The 19,656-nt window shown below is 35.6% G+C and overlaps 2 protein-coding genes across 2 annotated transcripts in view; both read right to left on the minus strand.

Annotated features, from left to right (window-relative positions):
• Positions 1 to 6,551, minus strand: part of LOC107099306 (histamine N-methyltransferase-like) — an 11,529-nt gene extending 4,978 nt beyond the window's left edge. Inside the window, exons 1-3 of the mRNA XM_015397361.1 lie at positions 6,478 to 6,551; positions 4,438 to 4,583; positions 2,644 to 2,696 (exon numbers count right to left, since the gene is read on the minus strand). Of these exons, the coding sequence (XP_015252847.1) occupies positions 2,644 to 2,696; positions 4,438 to 4,577 (193 nt within the window). The 5' untranslated portion in view covers positions 4,578 to 4,583; positions 6,478 to 6,551. The remainder of the gene's footprint in view (positions 1 to 2,643; positions 2,697 to 4,437; positions 4,584 to 6,477) is intronic.
• A 9,911-nt stretch (positions 6,552 to 16,462) lies between these two features.
• Positions 16,463 to 19,656, minus strand: part of thsd7b (thrombospondin type 1 domain containing 7B) — a gene marked incomplete at its 5' end in the record, with an annotated part of 157,412 nt that continues 154,218 nt past the window's right edge. Inside the window, 2 exons of the mRNA XM_015397359.1 lie at positions 16,463 to 18,050; positions 18,361 to 18,448. Coding sequence (XP_015252845.1) covers positions 17,969 to 18,050; positions 18,361 to 18,448 — 170 coding nt within the window. The remainder of the gene's footprint in view (positions 18,051 to 18,360; positions 18,449 to 19,656) is intronic.

Below are 19,656 nucleotides of genomic sequence, written 5' to 3' on the forward strand. Positions count from 1 at the left end.
AAATTTCCAAAATCTACACATTTTCAGATTTAATTTGCCGTATTAAAGCTGCCGGACCAATGAAGAGACTGGACCCAACTTCTGCAGAGCTGAAATAAAGATCTGAAGAAGCCCCATCTTTCAGTAGAAGCTCCTACTGCAGCCAGCCAACCAGCTAAGGAGCTACCATTCTCATCCTTACTCCTGGGGCTATATATAGAGTTCCCCCTACAGGTTTGGTGGGAGGGAGTTCAGTAGATATCAACGGCTTATAGCACGGTGCGGCTAATGTCTGTAAGTTTCAAGTTTTTTTTAAAACAATTTGGTGGCCGTAGCCTAAATTTTTCCTCTAAAAGTTTGAATCTATTTATGGAAGTGAAACACCGAGATTCAGCCCAAAATGGCCATTCACTTAAAATCTTTATATAACCAACATATCCATTTTGAAAAAAAGAAAAGATCTCTTTTTGTATACATTTTAATAAGAAATAAAATGTATCTGTACTCTTTATAATAAAAGAAAGAAAAAAAACAATGTTTCCAGCAGTAGTATTTTCCTAATATATCTTTGATGATAGGCCACAAAACTCGGAGAATGGAGAACTTGTTGTCAATAACCTATTCATTCATTAATTCATTAATCCTTAGCTTTATCACAGATTATCTATCAGATTCATGCCTAAACTGTGGCTGGGCCACTGCAAAATGTCGATATTATTCCACCCAGACCTTTCAGGTCTTCTGGCTCAAATCTACTCTGCATATTAAGAACCAAACATGGAGAAGTGGCTTTTGGTTTTAACAAACCTTTAAAAAAAAAACAGCAACATTTCTGAAACCCAAAGTTGCTTTAAATCAAGATTTAAAACATGTTCAGGGCTGCCTTTGACTCTGCCATCTAAACATTATCAGTTCAGTTCGCAGTCAAGCTTTTCATTTTCTCATCAATCATTTTATCGTTATTTTTTAATCATCATCTCATTATAATTATTCATTTTTTGACTGCAATCTTTCTAATATGCTTTATATTTTGATTTTCATGTGTAGCACTTTGAATTGCCTTTCTACTGAGATGGCGTAGATCAGTATAGATGGATATATATTACTTGCATATAAACCTTTTACATAAGTTTTTCCAAAAAGCTGAATATTCCAAACTTTTTGTGAGAACTGTTTGATAAATAAATTTCTTTTATATTCTGTATAAGTGAAGCTAAGAGTTTAATGAACCAAGTATTGAGTCCTGCACATCTTGCGGTTTATTTCTAGTTCTGTCTTTAAATACAATGTTTTCTGAAATAAAGCAACTCTGCCTAACGGTTCACCAAACACTGCTGCTTCTCATGTTCATTTGTGCTGACTTTTCTAAACACAAGTAGCAGGCAGACACATAGGATATAAAATATGAAAACATTCAAAATGAATACCTTTAATACATTTAAAACACACATTTATATATTTAATATTAATTTCAACTAATGCTGATGAAGATTCTTAGTCATCCAGGTCATGGTCATTCCTTAAAAGTTCAAAAACTTGGTTTGGACTTGGTTTCCAAGATTTGAATGGAAACCAAGACTTTGGAAACCAAGTCCAGTGGATATTTTCTGAACTTTTACGGAATTTCAACTAATATGTTTTAGTTGCAGTCACTCTTGGCCTACTTGTTGGCCTTAACCTCTGATGCCACTAATATGGATTTATGCAAAACTTAGAAGCCAAATGTAAAGAACAAACAAACAAACATCAAGTTTTTATGGAGCGGTTCACATGAAGGGAACAATCTGCAAAGGCCCTGTGGTCAGGGTTTCAACCCTGCATGGGGTTGAAACAATTAGAATTAATTTACATTGTATGTGACATGACTTTTTTATTCCAAATTCTGCATTCTCAAGAAAGTCAAATGTAGCATTATGATTTTTCCAAAGTTATCCCTTTATATAAAAATAATTTAATGTCTATTTCAGCGATGCTGTCAATTTTACATTTACAGTGAGGTAACCTCAGAAAAATCCACAATGCCTAAAAACAAGTTCAGGGAGATTATATCTCTGATGGTACGATTTGGACAAAGGGAAGAGATTTTATTCTCGTTCTTATTAAAGGTGACAACTTACTCTGCAGAGGGAAATACATTTAAGCCATGAAGCTTATGTGGAGATGCAGTGAATTGTTTTGATTATGTTAAATAATACCCTGCAGGGAAGTTTGAAGTCATTCTAATGGGTTTTATAGTCCATTAGTGAATCCATTATTATACAGTAATGACAGCTCAGGTAAATCAAAAGGATTGGCTCTGACGTAAGTAAAGGGTAACAGTGCTCTGAGGGCATGTACTCTGTTTGGAAAGGAAAAGAAATAACTGTATTGTTCTAAAGCCTTGTGCTGTAAAGCTATATGATGTTAGGGTCATTTGTCAGAGTAATAGTAAAGATTTATCTGAAAGCTGGTCAGATGGCAACAAAAACCTCCTCACTGTCTTTTTCTTTTTATCGCAGCAGCCATAAATAAGAAACTAGCCAATCGGAACAGTAACAGGCAACTGATTTACCAACGTTCCTTCACCTTAGCTGTCTGCTGAAGAGGTCATTCAGCTATTTACTATGTCACAGTGCACATAAGCTAAGTTCAGCAGTGTCAGCATCCTATAGTTTGTGTTCTTACCGGCTCCGCTTCCAACTCCAATGATATTAAGATGGGACTTTCCATCTCCAATGCTGCCGGGAGAGCAGAAAGAGCAGGAATTAAAAAAAAAAATCTTTGGAACAGCAACGCCTTGAAATTCACAGCTTCCAACCTGCCAAATGTGGGTTACATCTTTTTAGGCCTGTAACTGACAATTCTGCCTGACACCCGGGAATGTGAGATGCTCTGATCTAATGACTGAAGCTTCTGCGAGAACTTTAGGCTTTGAATGTTCCAGAGACACGTTATGTCAATCAAAATAAAACATTTTATTAACTCTATTACACCTTTTAATTAACTTGCGAATCACATCCAACTGGCTTCCTTGCTGATCTGCTCATGAAAACGTCAAAAGGAGCCGAATTTGGTTTGGTTTGCAGAATGTCAGTCACCTCCCACAGCCTGTGACAGCAGAGCTCTTTTAAAGTGCTTAGATTTTGGAATTCGAATCCATACACATACTAACTGCTTGGTTAATTGATGGGCCTACAGCTTTTACTTTGTCAGCTAAACATAGTTAATTTGGGAAACTGACTTTGCATTTAAGACCAGTCATAAAGACAGTCCTATTTGTAGTGATAAAAAATGAGACACCGCACGACGGCTGACTTTCAAAGTTTATCTAACTTTATGACCAATGTGTTCATTAAATTAGCTCTTTGGTTTTTCATGTAGCAAACTGACAAGTACAAAATATATGCGTTGTTAGGCAATTAAATTACAGCAGTTTCTACCATTTCTTTAACGAGACGAGAAAAGTGCAAGAAGATATTTTTACATTTTCTGCATTAATTTTCAAACATAACCTGTGGTGTGGAATTAGTGGAATTAATAACCTACTTATAGATTACTGAGTAGGTTAGGTATTAAGAACAATTTCCTCTGCAGGCTATATTCTTAAAAGCCAAGAGAAATGGATGCTGTAGTTGCTCTCCTTTAAAGCAAAAACGGATGTATTCCATTTCTGGCACCATTTGTATAAAACTATAAAAACAAATCTCTAGTTTGCAGGCAAAAACAATGTGAAAACTCTTATGAACAATTGATCTAAGAAATAACATAGTAGAGGAAATGTATAGCTTTTTCTAATGATCTACAATTGTGTTAGATAATTTGTGTGTTGAAAATTTAGAGAATTCCTCATTGAAAAAAAATATATAATAATTCCAAGACCTTTAGACTTTCTTCACAAAGTAAATGTGTTGCTATTTTTTCTAAACTTAAAATATCAACAACGTCAACATCAACAACATATTAATATCAAGTATAAGAATAAGAGATTGCTAATATACATTTTTAAAAAGAATATAAATGAAAAACATGTATCTTCTACCGTATGTAGAAAACAATAGAGCAGGTAGGGCAAGAAAGAAGAAAGGGCAGTGGGATTATTTGTACTGTACTTATCTTACCAATAATTCCAACTTTGTAAAGCATTATCCTCAACATTTATAAAAGCATAGTATAAAAGAGCAACAACGCACATTTAGTTTAAATGTAATGTTATCCAAGGTTCTTACTCTCTTTACTCAATTACAAAATATAACAGGGCTAGAGCAGACATTTTAAATTTTATGAAATATCTTTCTGTGGTCAAATTTTGCAATTTTACATATTTAATTACTCAAATATGTCATAAAACAATCAAAATAACCTCTTAGTTATGTCAAATCTAGAAAATGCTTCATACTGTTTGTATACTATACTTGAGACACTATAATGCTGCAGCAAGTATTTAGATATAGCTTCTGACTATGACATCTAGTACATTACCTGGACAAAATGTCTGGGAGTTTATTGTGGATAAAGTCCCGCATGCATTGGTGTTCAGAAGAGCGCTCCAGAAAAAGTTGGAAGGATTTCTGGTATCTATCATCATCATGAACCAGACTCTTCAGTGGAGATGCCATCATACCCGTCTAGACAAAAGGGAATAAAGCAGTTAAACTCAGACTGTTTACCAGTTTTTTTCTTTGCATCAGGTCTGTACTTTAACAGGGTCATATGTTTTGAAGGTAATTAACTCCACTGTAGCAAGTTTAGTCTTAAGATTAACTCCTGTTCCAGTGTCAAGACTTCTGGTGCTTAGATACTTGTACTTAGCTAAATCCATCTTTCTGTCAGTTTCAATACAGTTCCCTGTCCTCACTACAAAAAACACAGCATGATACTTTCAACATGTGTTTGACTTAGGGCTGAAACAATGAATCACGATTAATCTATTTTTAAAAATAATAATCAAATATTTTATTAGCCTATTCATCGTTAAGTGGAGTATAGACTCTAAAACAGAGGTCACGGATTAACGGACCTGAGTCTGGATCCGGCCCCACCTGCTGGCTAACCCGGACCCAACCTGATTTAAAACATTTATAAATCCCAGATCCACTGCTCCACCCTGCAGCGCTCAAGACCTCCTGCGCAAAGCAAAGCCTCCAGCTCATGGAGGCTTCTGATGGAGATGAGAAATCGGATTCCTGGTTTGTTGAAGTACCAATAGTTTGCATCCAATCTTTTAAATAAACTGAGTTAGTTTTTTGAAATATATAGGAATTATGCTCTAATTTGTAGTTATTACCGATCTGTTGCACAGGGGGTGGCCAATGATAGGCTAAGGGTGGCCATGCCCCTCCATCTAGCTCCGCCCCTGCGTAAAAAACATTTCAAAACTGACAATAGTCGCAAAAGCGGCTACACATTTTCCAATTGGATGCTACTGTTCATGCCTTTATAAAATATGCTTGTTGCACACCAATATATTAATCAGAGGCGTAGCCAGAAAATTTTAAAAGGGGTGCCCAGTCAAAAACCAATGTAAACTGAGGGGTGGCTGAAAGCGGATAGGTGCCAGAACCTAAGGGTCCATCTACAGTTTTCCAACAGGAACAACGACAAAATCCATATTTTCTAAATAAAGACAAACTATAAGTTCCTACTATTTTGCTTTTGATTACAAATAGATGCATATATTTTAACACACATGCTGTCAAAAAAAGAAGGTACATCTTTTCCATTGTCATTAATTACCTACTTTTATCAAAAAAAAATGTTCTGCATAACATTAACATTACATTATCTACTAATATCTACATTAAATGGATTTTTAAGTTATTATTAAAGTAATAGTTTAAAGTAGTTATTTATCTATAATTTCACTGAAAACTCCTTGATGACTTCTCTTTACCCCATATAACACAAAATTTGGGTCTTAAAAGAGCATGAATTCTGTACATACCAACTATAATGTAAGTGTTTAGATGTGTATAATTAACCACAGCTTTTTAGTTGTCAAGTACCTATTAATATATGAAAAATTATAATTTTTACTAAGTTTAAACATTCCTCTTGATAGTATTACTGCTGCCACCGTCTGTATTAGAGGGAAATAAATGTTAGGTGTGGCCACAGGGGGGACCAATGATTGGTCAAGGGTGGCTATGGCCACCCCTGGCCCCCCCATCTAGCTCCGCCCCTGATATTAAGGCGTGTTTCTCTGTAATATCTTAGTTACTGACGCGCTATAAGTAAAACGTCTATCACGTTTCCTTTGCCAGATAAATTACGACAAAGCCTCACGTTTATTGAAAAAATAAACAAACAGTTTGAGCCACAGCGGAAGCAGCCTCATGCAGACTGAAACCTCGTTCAGACCCAAACAGACGCTGTCATTTCCCCTCCGCAATCATGTGCAGCTGGTCTGAACAGCAGCTAAACGTCCGTGTTTCAACCAGAGACCATCAAACAGCGGGTTCAGCTCTTGGCATACATTTTCCTCCTGAGCGTTTTAAGCAAATAATATCGGGGATCACTTACTGGGTGTTTCTCGCAGGAGTGCGTCCGTGGAAAGTGCAGGCTGGAATGAACCCTCCCACATGTGTCACGGCTTCCTTAGGGAGGGCGAAAGGAGAGAAATCTCACCAAGAAAATCAGTTATTATCTTTCTGCTGTATCCAAAGGTCAATAGAGTAGCTAACAGTTAAACTTTGAAGAATATTGAGCAGCACTACTTTGACGTGTTTAGTAAATCCAATACATTTCTTAAAAAGTACTTGAAAAAAAATATACTGACTGAAAGTAACATTTCGATTTACAATAAACTGTCTTTGAAAATTATAGTACTTTAAGGCTGAAGTAAAAAATAAAATAAATAACAAATCTGGGCAGAAAAAAAACAACACTTTTTCAAATCTTTTCTAATGCAAACCTTTCTAAGTCAATCCTTATTGTAGGTGTAAACTTTGTAGAACAAAGTTCCTCCATTGATAATACCTGTTGTTTACTATAAACCTAACCTCTGAATGAATGTTTAGTGGGTAAAATACTAGTATTATAACTTAAGCTTGTGTAAAAACAAGAAAAGAAATTTTAACACTTAGAGGTATAGTGTAGGATGTTCTTTTTCCGGGTGGATCTTCAAAATGAGTGGTTCTCCTAATTGTCAATCATTTTGTTGATAAGTTTACGTAAGTCCTACCTGCTCTTCCCCATTTTCACTTACCGCTGGTGAGTCTTGCATAGTAAAAAAATGCAAATCTTCTTTTGGAAAGTAAGCTTGTTTGAGCGATGCAAACAGCAAGTTGTAAACCAAGCGTGCACAAGGAGAAATGGGCTTGTGCATGCTCTCGCACGAGTTTAGTAGTCATTCCCTCTCGGGAGCGGGTATAGGGTTGTGCATGTGCAAGAGGGTGCGTATTTTCAAAAATCCGCAAAAATCCTCTAATATACTTTTAACTGTCTATGTTTGGTGCATTTTTGCTTTGCCTGAACAATCTCCTTCCTCATTCAGTAAATTTATTCCCAAAGGGTAGTTTCCAGACTTCCTAATAAAATTTAAGATCCAACTTTCAGTGTAGTTGATCTACAATTTATCTTTCTATGATAGAAATTCTTCTTTGACGAGATCTCTATTAATTGCTAATTTCCACATAATTACACATAATAACCCGAACAGCACAGAATCATCTGACCTGAAGTAAATCAAGGTAAATAGACTATAGGTGACTATAGATGCATCAGTATTGAACTACTGAGGTTTCAGTCTGCTCATTAAGAGTAAATTAAAAAGGCCATTTTAAAGATATTTTTCCTATAAAATCTTACAAAATGTCTCTTTAAAGCTGGATGACCTTCATTGTGTACAGAGGGTTTAAATTCCAACTCTCCAAATTTGAAGTCAAAGACTTAATCCACTAAACCACAGGGACAATATTGATCTGGACAAAAGGTAAAAATAAATATAAACTTTAAGATCTGCACATGTTATAATATTGGTTTCCACTGTTGATTTGTACGTTATTAGTTTTTTGTTTGAGAAAACCCCCTAAATTATGACATTTTCATTTAAGAGTTTTGAAAATGAATGTTAATTACGTACACCTGGCATTACATAGCTGCACATGCATAGCCTGGCTTGGCCTCTCTACAATGGAAGAAGCCAGGATGTGCTCATCATGCTACTATAAGATGAGCTTGACTTTATTTCTTATCCTAGAATTTTAAAATTCAGCTATAAAATAAAGCCTGTCTCCTCTTGCGTTACGTTTGTGTCTAACCTTCAGTTTTTTTTTAATACTGTTTTATAGTATCTAATTGTTGGTGGTATGTGATTACATTTATACATTTCTATCAAGAATAATACAATATTTGGGTTTAATGACAGAATCTTAAACTGCATAATTTGCCCTTTTTTTCAGTCTCACTCCATTGGCACACAATTAAAAAAACGAGAAACAAAAAACTGCCGGGTCAATGTTAATCTCAGGCTTGACTTCAAAGACCCTTCATTAATTACACAAGGTTGCACCATCTTAGCTCTTTGTTCCTACTGTTTTCCATGTGTCACCTTTTTCTCTCTTAGATATAAAGTTACAAAGGACTGAATCAAAAGTAGACAAAAAAGTTAGGGAGGGAAAAGTTGGCTCTTCTCTGCCATGATTCATCTAATTGGGAAAAAAAAAACTCCCTCATGTGGACAATGAGACAGGTTTTTAGTCTAACTAAATATGTCCAATTCTTTGCCAGATGTTCATTAGAAGGCATTGGTAAATCCTCCACCTATCCTGTTTTCTCTGCTTAGACACAAACCAAGCTACACTTACAAACCAAGCTGCACTTAGTGTAAAAATTAGACAAAAGTTCAACTCACAACTCTCAGTTTATCATTATTAAACAGTCTCCGGTATTCCAGAGGTTAGATGTTAGACTAACTATATACACGAAATGATGCTGTTAGCTAAAATTAGGCATACTAGCATGCTGAGAATTGCACTACTGAAATATACTGGTTATATTCTTTCAGTTTTGTCTTATATGGTTAATGAGCGCTACAAATCAAAGCTAGAAACTAGAAAAAAAGGATTATCTTTATTTTTTAATACCGTAGATATTTATTATAACTTTAATAAATATATGACCCTCCCTTGCACATAGATGTTACACTAGTTCACCATCCAACTTATTACCAACTAAAGTGAACCCAATGCATTCAGATGGCTTAAATAATTTGATATTTAACACTAACTTTAAGTAAAAATAAAAAAGAGGTTTTGGACAGCATGCTCCCAACTTTATAAAAACACTTTGGAGATGGCCCCTGCATCTGTCACCATGACAAGGCACCAGTGCATAAAGTAAGGCCCATTAAGTCAGATGACCGCCCTGCACAGAATCCTGACACTCAACCCAATAAAACACCTTAGAGAGGAATTTGATGTGAGAGAAAGAACTTCTTGTTCAAAAGAACTTTTGGAAGAATGGTCAGATATTCTAATAAACACACAACAAAAACCTGTGGACAGCCGTCCCAAACGAGTTGAGGCTCTTATTGGTGCAACAGGTGGACAAACTTCATAACGAACCCTATGGATTAAGATTTGGATATCATTCAAGTTCATATGCAAGTCAAGGCAGGTGAGCAAACACTCTTGAAAGTAAACTGTGTGTTTAGTCCTTATATATGCAAATGCTGCCCAGTGATGCAGTGCGTAGCATTGCTGCCTTGCAGCAAGAACATTGTGGGTTTGATTTCCGGCCCAGGGTCTTTCATGCATGGAGTTTACATCTTCTCCCTGAGCATGCCTGGGTTATTTCCAGGTACTCCGGCTTCCTCCCACAGTCCACAGTGCTTCTCTAAATTCTCCTTAGGTTGTTTGTCCTGTTTGTCTCTATGTTGCCCTGTGATGGACTGGCGAGCTGTCCAGGGTGTAACTGCCTCTTGCCCGTAGACAGCTGGAGATAGGCACCAGCACCCCTCGCAAACCCACTTGGGATTACATGTGTCAGAAAAGGGATGGATGGATGGATGGATACACAAATACTCTACAGGTTTTTTTCCCCCAAGTTTTGCCTAGATAAGTATCGAAGAGTATTTTCCAAATATTTGCAGGATTCCAATACTTGTAGATACAATAGAATATATTTTCATAGTGTGACATTTCTACTGATGTTTTTTTCATATCCTGCCATTTCTTTTTACCTACAATTCCACTAACTTTCTGCTACTATTTATTCATTTCACAAGGCATATATTTATAACCTAAAAGAATAACCAGATTTACATACATTCAATTCAAATTCTTGCACCAGCAAAAATGTATAATTTTAATAATAGGCATAATGTAGATTACTGTAATTTGAACCTGATTACTGTTTAGAAGGATACATTACTTCATATTATGTATTAATCTCATTTTTTCTTGATGCATAACACACAGTACTAGAAGAATTTCTGTAATTGCAAAGCAGAGGCAAACAGGTGGCTGTTTTTCATACTTTTCTTTCTCTACCTGAAAACCAGGTAACCACACCTTTTATTCTTGCACTACACTGCCCCCTTGTGTGCAAATAGTCCAACTACCTAAACAAGACAATAACTGAATAAAACTTTGTTTTTTTTCTATTTCAACAGCATCATAATGATTCTAATGTGTATATATATGGAATTAAAGTAACTAGAAGAACCAAGCACGTAATTCTGGAGTAACATTTTGCAGAACTAAGAGCTACTAAAAGCTACAGACCAAATTATAAAACAGAAAGTAGCATATGCATTTTGACTAAATGTTTTAAAGTATTTCTTTACTTAGTTTATAGAATCAAACTATTCCTCTACTGGAGAACCTCTACACTTAAATCAGTGACCACTGTTTTTTCCTCTTCAAGCATTCCACTCTAATGTAACGTAGCATGAAAAAGAAAATGTTTTGGAGTCCTTGATAATTAACTCATTCACATCAATGCTTGTGGTGGTATGAGCAGCTTTATACACCGCATCCAGGTCCTCTCAGGGAAGCCCAAGATGTTCTAAGGCCAGCTGGAAGCGTGACCCTTCCAGTGCATCCTGGGTCGTCCCCTGGGACTTAATCCAGATGAACATACCTGATCAGCTGACTGACTGCAGAGCAGTGGTCCTACTTGGAGCCCCTCCTGGATAGCCAAGTTCCTCCACTTGTGTCAAAGGTATTGCCAGGCCTCCTTGTGACTCTAAAATGACTGATAAACAGAGTGTCAAACTTCTCTATGTAAAGTAATAATTCAATAAAAACTGATAACCATCTTTGAACTCTAATCATATACATAGACATGTTGAAAGATTTAAAGGAACATTTCGGTCAGCAAGAATAATTAATGTATCATTATCTGTTAACTAATACATTTTAGGTGATTAATTTAATGAATTTAATGAATATACCATTAATCGGTAATTAAATAAAAACATTGATTTTTGTTGTGATCACTGAGTCAGGGAACGGACATTTTTGCCCAAATATAGTAACACCTCACTCCTGACATCTTCCGGCAGTGACGTCACGGTGCGGTAAGCCTAGTGGGAGCTACTAGACACATCTGCAATCAGCAACAATTATTAAAGATTTTGAGAGAACTTCACCATTGAAATTCACAAGAGCTTTAGTTAAACTGACAATGCCTAGGTGCATGGCAGTTGGATGTTGTAATACATCAGGTAAAAGTGAAAAAAAAATATGCTGTTTCACCTTTGCGATTCATGATCCTCCAAGTACGGGTTCGTCGTTGGATTGCCAACTTGAAGAGGGAGGATTTGCCATAGAATTCTGGCCAGAGAAAAAACACCTAATATGCAGCCACCATTTCAGAGAAGAATGTTTTCTAGATGCCTTGGTTAATAGCGCATTGTGATAAACACCAGATACAGCATGGGGACTTGCTCAACAGCCGATACCGCACTGTGACGTCACAAACCTGTAGGTGGCAGTAGTGTTCTTTGACCAACATAGAGCTCCAGTAAGGCACATTCAAATGAAATTTGCTCTTAATTAAAAATACTTATTATTTATTCAACAGTATGTAATAATTTTATATTTAAAGTACTTTCAGAAGTTTGAATTCTGAATATGACCGGACTTTTTCTGTAAAAGGCTCGGAAGTTCACTCATTTTTCACTTCTTCGTTATTCATGAGTTTATAAAATAATGATAGATTTCTAGATGGAAGTTGGTAGATATCATTTGGAGATTCCAAATGGCTTTTTCTAAAAAGAAAAAGAAAAAAAAATACAGTATTTGCATTGATTATTGAAGTAGAAGAAACCCAAAAAGTAATTCCTGTCAGCTACCTGCACTCTGCCACCAGTAAATAATTTGCAGTGCAAATCTTGTGATCAGTAACAACAATCAATTGTGTTAACCACCAATTTGGCTTAATGAAAAAATATATTTATGGGTAAAAAGAAACCACTAGATGTACTGCTTGTAGTTCCCCTCATTCCTGAAAGAGAAGCTGTTAAAATTAGATGAAACATAAATTAAGTTTTGACCTGCATTAAGAACAGTGTGATTGCTGTTACTCTATGCAGATTATTAATTCTATGGTCAGGCATGGTAGTGGCAGCATATTGCTGTAGGGATCCTTTTCTGGTCTTTTTTGTGCAATACTTAAAGAAAACATGTTTGAGGCTACAGAAGAATTTAATAGAAGGGTGATGGTTCATCTTTCAATAGAAACTAGAACTACAATACAGCAGTTTATATAAAAGCACAATCTTTTTGTTCACATACTCCATTGGCGTAGTCGAAAGGTAAAGCTTAGAAAATGAGGATCTTTGGACATGAAAATTCACATGAATCCCGGCTGAGATTGGAATATTTTGTGAAGGACAATGGGCACCTCTAATTAAGCATCTGCGTCCTGTTGTGCTTTTTTTCTTGTCTTTTATCTGAATAAGACACACACTGAGTTACATTATATATTGTTTTAGAAGTACATATTAATACTTATGCAGAATTTTAAGCACACCTTTATGAATTCATAGTTTCATCCAAAATGATGCAGACAAGAACATTTTCCATTTCTAGTTAAGAAAAAGACCATTCATTTTATAAAGTGACCAGAAAATGTTTTAATTTTGCTCTGTGCCTGCTCTGACAAACTTCCCCAAACCACAATTTATTGGAGTGTTCCTGGTTCCTTATATGAACAAATTTAATAAATTAAAACGAAACACTCCAACTGTCATGCCGCTCATAAATCTTCACTAAAACCTGCAAATGCATCTTGAAAGATGCACAAATGAGATAAATTGGACATGACAAGATTGGCCCCCATCTTTACCATGGATCAGATGGCCGTGACACAAGCATTTTAAATCAGCCTTGTCTTAAACAAAAGTGACAGGATTAGATAAATGAATTAGATGAGACAAAGATTTAAACTCTGGATCGCTCGCAGCTCCGGATTATCTTGGGACTATCGGACTGGAAATCTGGCTTGAGGGCAAAATGAATCTTATCAACTGCTTATCTGTTCTGGGCTTTTCCTAGGAGCCTGCAGTAATTACAATACATCAGGACTGGAAAGCCAAGGAGCCATGGAAGATCTTTGCAGATTTTCAGCTTCTCTCTTATAAACATGCCTCTCATTTTGAACAGCACAGGGGGATAAAGTAAGAAACACTGGGCTTTTTTGATTTCCACATGATTTTACAATTTATTTGCATTTTGTCCAGTTCTCCATGTACACACAATAGTAACACAAATAGTTTAGGTACCGTAAACGGTAGGCAAAGACGTTTTTAGATCTGTCAGACACACCCAACAGAGTTCTCATAAGCATCTAAGAACAGAAATGTTTCTAGACAGCTTATGATGTGCTGTTAAGAGCTTTTGAATACTTTAAATCATTTTTTTTTTCTTGTACCCAACTTTTATTCTGTGTGCTTTTTTTGCTTCCAAAATTTCAGAAGCACTGCCCTAAAAGAGACTGATCTAAAATGTTTGGCAACTTATGGAACAGAGTCTTTGCAAGGCCACTTGAAGCACTCTCTGTAAAGATAGAACAAGCATGCCTAAATACAGAGGCAGCTGCCAAAATACAGTTGTTGTGACAGGTAACAACCATATTTGTACAACCAGAAGGATTATAGAGTGGCTGATAAAATACATTCAGGTCACAAACAGGAGCTTTTAAATGTGCATCTCAATAAATAAGAATATTACTCAAAAGTACATTTATTTCAGTGATATAGTTACAGAAAACTAAACTGGTAGATTATATAGATGTGATACATACAGAGGGGCATTTTTCAGGACTTAATTTCTTTTAATGTTTAATAATTATGAATTGTAGCAATTAATACTCTCAGAAATGGCAAAACAAATATATATGTCAGCTTTTTGCAAGTATGTCAGTTAATGCTTTGACTTTCATTGTTTGCATGAGTAACTGCATCGGCGCAGCATGATATGGAAAGAATATTGAATTTAAATATAATTTGGATACTTTTTTCTCATAATCATCTGAAAGCCGTCGTCTTCCCTACTGCTTTCAAACCTTTTCTTTGACTGAACTTTCCCCTATTATGCTTTGATTGGACACTATGAACAGACAGTTCTCTTAGAAATGAACTTAACCTCCTTGCTGAGAGTTGTAGTGACTTTATGCCAGAAGACTGTCAAGTCAGCAGTGTTCACAAGGCCTGCTTAGTTGATCTTTGCCATGTTTTATTTGTCAAACAGAAATCATTTTGAATATTATTGTACTGTATATTGTACCCTAAAAACTTCATTTTCAGTTTTAATTAGCTACAAGGCATAATTGCCCAGAAAGTTATACTTCAATGTGTGTCTGATTCTATTCAACAGAATCTTTTACATTTTTTTTTTTATCACTGAAATAAATGTACTTTTCAATGATATTTGTGCTTGTCGAGATGCACATGTTAATCTTTCATCAGTGGAGGCAAAATGAGGAACAGCTTAATACCTGGTGAGCACCGAAACCAACAATCCAGGTAACACAGATCTTCCACTGGGTTGAAGTAGACAAAAGGAACTGAGGGTGAAAACGTTTTATAAGTCACTCAGACTTTTTAAAAATTAGCAGCAAGAGCAAATTAATGAAAAAAATCTTCACACAACTAAGAAATGAAAGAAAAAAATTATCAGAATAGTTATGTCCTCAGAAATATTTGCAATCTTTTTTTCCGAATCATTTTGTGACAAATATTTACTTTATTCTCTGAGCTGGAAAAAAAACAACAATATGAGTCATGAACAATTTTCTTCAAAACAAAAACACAGATCATTCCAACATTATGACCATTGGCCTAAGAGCATCTTGGTCCTCCTGGTGCCAGAGCAGCCCTGACCTGTTGAAATATAAAAACAAATTTCCAACGACTCTACTAGACCCCTGAAAGCTTCAAGGTAAAGGTTCAATGGATTGGACTTATTTTTGCAGCACATTCCACACATGCTGAATTGGATTGAGATCTGGTGATTTAGTAGCAAAAACAACACCTAAAACCTGTGGTTGTCATTTTGTTCTATGTCAGTGTGCATTAAGATGAAAGATGCCACAACCATCAAGCTACTCTATTTCAAAAAAATGTTGTGCATGGTCCGCAGAAATGCTAACTTAGGTGGAATGTGTTGAAAATACATCTGTAACACTGCAAAAAAAAATCTAAAACCGAATAAAAAATTAAAAAAATAACAATTAAAACAACTTATATATTGGTGTATATAAGTGTAATGGAGTGAGTATTTCTACCGTTAAAATAAGATGACTAGATGTTATGCAATTCAAATAAGAGACTGAAGTTATTTTATTTTAAATGTAAATTGTAAGTGTTTTAAGAGGAGGTAAGTGAGACACACCTCAATAAAAAATAACTGCACTTATTTTAGGAAAAAAATAACTTAGATTAAAATTTTTTGCACTGTAAAAGCAATTCTTCTACAGAAAACTACACTAAGCAACAAAGTGCCTTTGCTACCTCTCCTTTGTTCCATAATACATACAGGTGACGAGTTCTCCAGGAAAGCAAACCACATTAAACTTGCAGTCCACTTGATACAGAGATTCATCAAACCAGACCATCTTCCTTTCAATCGCTCTGTTATCCAGCTCTGATTTTCACATTTTAGCGAAGTTCTAGTAAATGTAGGACATTCGCTTTCCTGTATTTTCACAGTTTAGCTTTCAGATACGTTGGACGCTTTGTTCCCGCTTTGACAAAGGATGATTGAATGTTATTTAAGCATAATCAATTTATCTTTACTGTAAGGAACGGTGTATATGTGACTCCAGTAATAATCTCCACTAGTAGAAGGTTACTCATACTCATGTTACTGCAAAAACGATCTAGAAATAAGACAACAATTCTTAAATTAAGTCTATTTACCTTTAATGTGAGCAGGTAAATAAGATGATTTGCCAGTTGAATGAGTATATTTATTCTTAAAATAATATAATTAGATAATATGCACTTGAAATAAGACAATGCAGTTGTTTTTGTTATTTTTAAATGTAAATTGTCTATCTCTATTAGCAAAGTGTCTCACCTCCTCAATTCATGAAAAAACGCACTTAGTTTAAGTAAAAATTACTTATTTATATTTCAATGTTTGCAGTTTTCTTTTTTGGTGATGGTCAGTCATAATCTGTTGTCTAGAAAAGACAAGTGGCCCAATGGGGGATTAAAATGACAATAAACAGAAACTCAACCATTCAGCAATTTTACCCTCAGTAGCTCCTCTGTTGTATTAAACTACACTGGCCAGTCTTCTGCTGTCTTATGTGCATCATTGGGATTGTCATAAGTTCACCACCCTTCCTTGCTGTGGACAGCTTTTGATATATAGATGCAATTCTGCAGTTGCTTTGACCCATTTTACTAACTATCACAACTTTGCCCTTGTCAAATGCACTCAAATGTAACATTTGCCATGTTTTCAAGCTTCTTACACATAAACATTGAGGTCATCATACTCACTTATACCCTTATGTATCCTACTTAGATTTGCCATGATAAGGAAATGATCTGTTTACTTTACCTGTCTGTGGTCATAATGTTATGTCTGATCAGTGCTGATACAAGGAGCAACCCAGCCAATATCTTATGATCCTCCATAATATTAGAATGGTAAGTGAAGTTTTGTTTTGCATCATATTGAGGTATGAGGTATGATCTCAATCATGCTGGTTTCCAATCTTTACAGTTGCATGTGTTTTGATTATTTTGTTCTTAAACTGAATGCATCAAAATGGTGTGCGCTTCAATAACAATGACATTTTGAACTTGTTGTTGAGCTGTGTTTTCTGTAGCTGTTAGTCACACGAGGACAGAGAAATAGCCACATCACACTTGTCCTTCAACTCGAGGCAGGCTTGATTTTGGTTTCCATGTATACACAACATATTGCATCATCAACAATACACAATTGGACAGAAAAATAATTAAAAAAAATGAAACGAAGTACAGTTAAAACACTAGAAAAGTTGTCAAAATAAAATAAAAATGACTCAGCACTAACGTAGTGCATAAACCATCTTATTTGTTTGGAAATAAGGAATAAGAGTTTATTCAAAGAGCTCGGGCCTTTCAAACAGTTCAGCATCTATTGAGAAAAATTAAAATATGACTACAGAATCTCCAAAACTAAAGAAGAAAAAAAACAGAATTGTGGTCCCTATAATTCTTGACACCCAAAACATTCCACAAAAGACTTGTGGATTGATTTTGTCTTTAGTGCCTAAAAGTCTTGCTTCATCGTTTGCAAGTGGTGCTTGCACCCTGTGTTCATGTAGCAGGCAGTCATAGAAAAAAAGGAACTAGAGGCCCATGTCTCAGTCTCGGCTCACTTGGCTTATGCTCTGCTTGTATGAGTCTGCCAATATTCTGCGCCTTCAGCAGCAAACCCAATAGTTCTATTATCTCAAACATAACCCTGCTAAAGCAGGTCAGGGCATATCCTGGGCAACGATGTGAACAAGGCCAAAATCCGGCCCAAGGCCAAACATGTCCTCGTGAGGTATAGCAGCCTGGTTACATATCCACGTCGCCATCATAGGCAAGAGTCAAGGGCTTCTGTGGTGGAGGAGATGCCTTAGAGGTTTTGGATGGCTTACTAAAAAACAGAGAGAGAAGAGATGGAGAAATCTCAAAATGGATGTTGCTTGGTGTACCAAAAGGCAGGCCAACTAGATTTTAGTCTTTAAGAAGAATTCCATTAACTGATAACAGGGGCTCACAACAGACGAAGTAGCGTGGACGAGTATAACTCATACTTGACAGCAGTGTGTTGGAGAAAATAAATGTCCCTATGCCTGTCAATGTTTATGCTGCTCTCATAGCAAGTATGTATGACCTACAATAATGCTTCTGCTTCAATAATCATATGTTATGGATTTTTTTGAAGACAGTAGAAAAGCACATACCAGATCAAGAATGACACCGTAATGATGAAAAGTATGACAATGAATCCAACGACGGTTACAGCGTAAACCCACAGCTTCACTCTCCCATCTGTGCAACCAAAGACAAAGTTTTAAATAACGGGACAGGAAGATTGTTTAAACGTTCTTTTAAATCTTTACATACATATTGGTATGAAAATATATACTGTGATCAAAGTGCCTTATCAAAGTTTTCACCTCATTTCAACCTTTTCATATTTTACCAATTTACAAACACTATTTTTGACATATTTTATCAGAATTTTGTGTGACATCATAAATTAAATTCATGAAATTTGAGAGAGTTTATTTGTATTTAGCACTCTGTATCAATATTTTGAAGTGAATATGATCTGATCTAAATCATTGCACTTTATTTCTAGGGACAAAAGGTGAAACTCTGGTTAACTTTTAAGTCTTCTGCAGATTCTATTCCAGGATTGCCATGTATTGAACTCCAACCATCTTCCCTTTAGCTTCTTGTCTTTTTTATTTTATTTTAGATATACATTTTCACAGTATGACGTTGCCAACATCATATACTGCCATTGGAAAAGTGTTTTCAAGGTAATGTGTATTGTTAGTTTTTTACCAGACAGCATTTAGCTTTTAGACCCGAACAATGATGGTGATCTAATGGTCCTTCTTCCATGTTGGCTGTCTTGATTTTGAAACTAGCAATACATTTTAAATGAAACTTTAAAATGTTTTATTCCTAAAATGTACTTCTTAGTCACTCATGGATAAAAAGCCAGCTTTACACAAAAAATGATGAATAGTTGTCAGCAAACAACAAGGTCTGCGAAGACTCAAGGTCTTTGCAGCTTTGGTTAATAACCTCCTTGGTTTGTCTGTCTAGATTCCAGCTTCTAATTCTCATCTTCAGGTGATGAATTAAACAGCCTTCATGAGATGTTTAAAGCTTGGAATATAGATTGTATTCTACAACATCAACCATTTTTTTTTTTACAATTTGTTTTCTGGCCTTCATAAAGCTGTTTGTTTACTCCTGTTTTTTGTTTTTTTTTTCCCAACCAAACCTCTGAAAACTTTTCAGTGGACATGTTTTTGTACTGAAACTAGACCAGCCTCAGGTAACCTGTATACAATTGTAATTCAGTTACTTCTAAATTCAGCTGTACTACTACTATTCAGTTTTTACCTGTGGGGGAATAATTGCTGCAGATTTTAATTAGTGGTACCAAAGTAAAGAGGCATAAATGCAAATGCCAAGTGTCCTGAAGTGTGTTTTCATTTCCCAATTTCCATTTTGCTATA

Source organism: Cyprinodon variegatus, unplaced genomic scaffold (genome assembly GCF_000732505.1).
Source record: "Cyprinodon variegatus isolate N-32 unplaced genomic scaffold, C_variegatus-1.0 Scaffold857, whole genome shotgun sequence".
Classification (NCBI taxonomy): domain Eukaryota; kingdom Metazoa; phylum Chordata; class Actinopteri; order Cyprinodontiformes; family Cyprinodontidae; genus Cyprinodon; species Cyprinodon variegatus.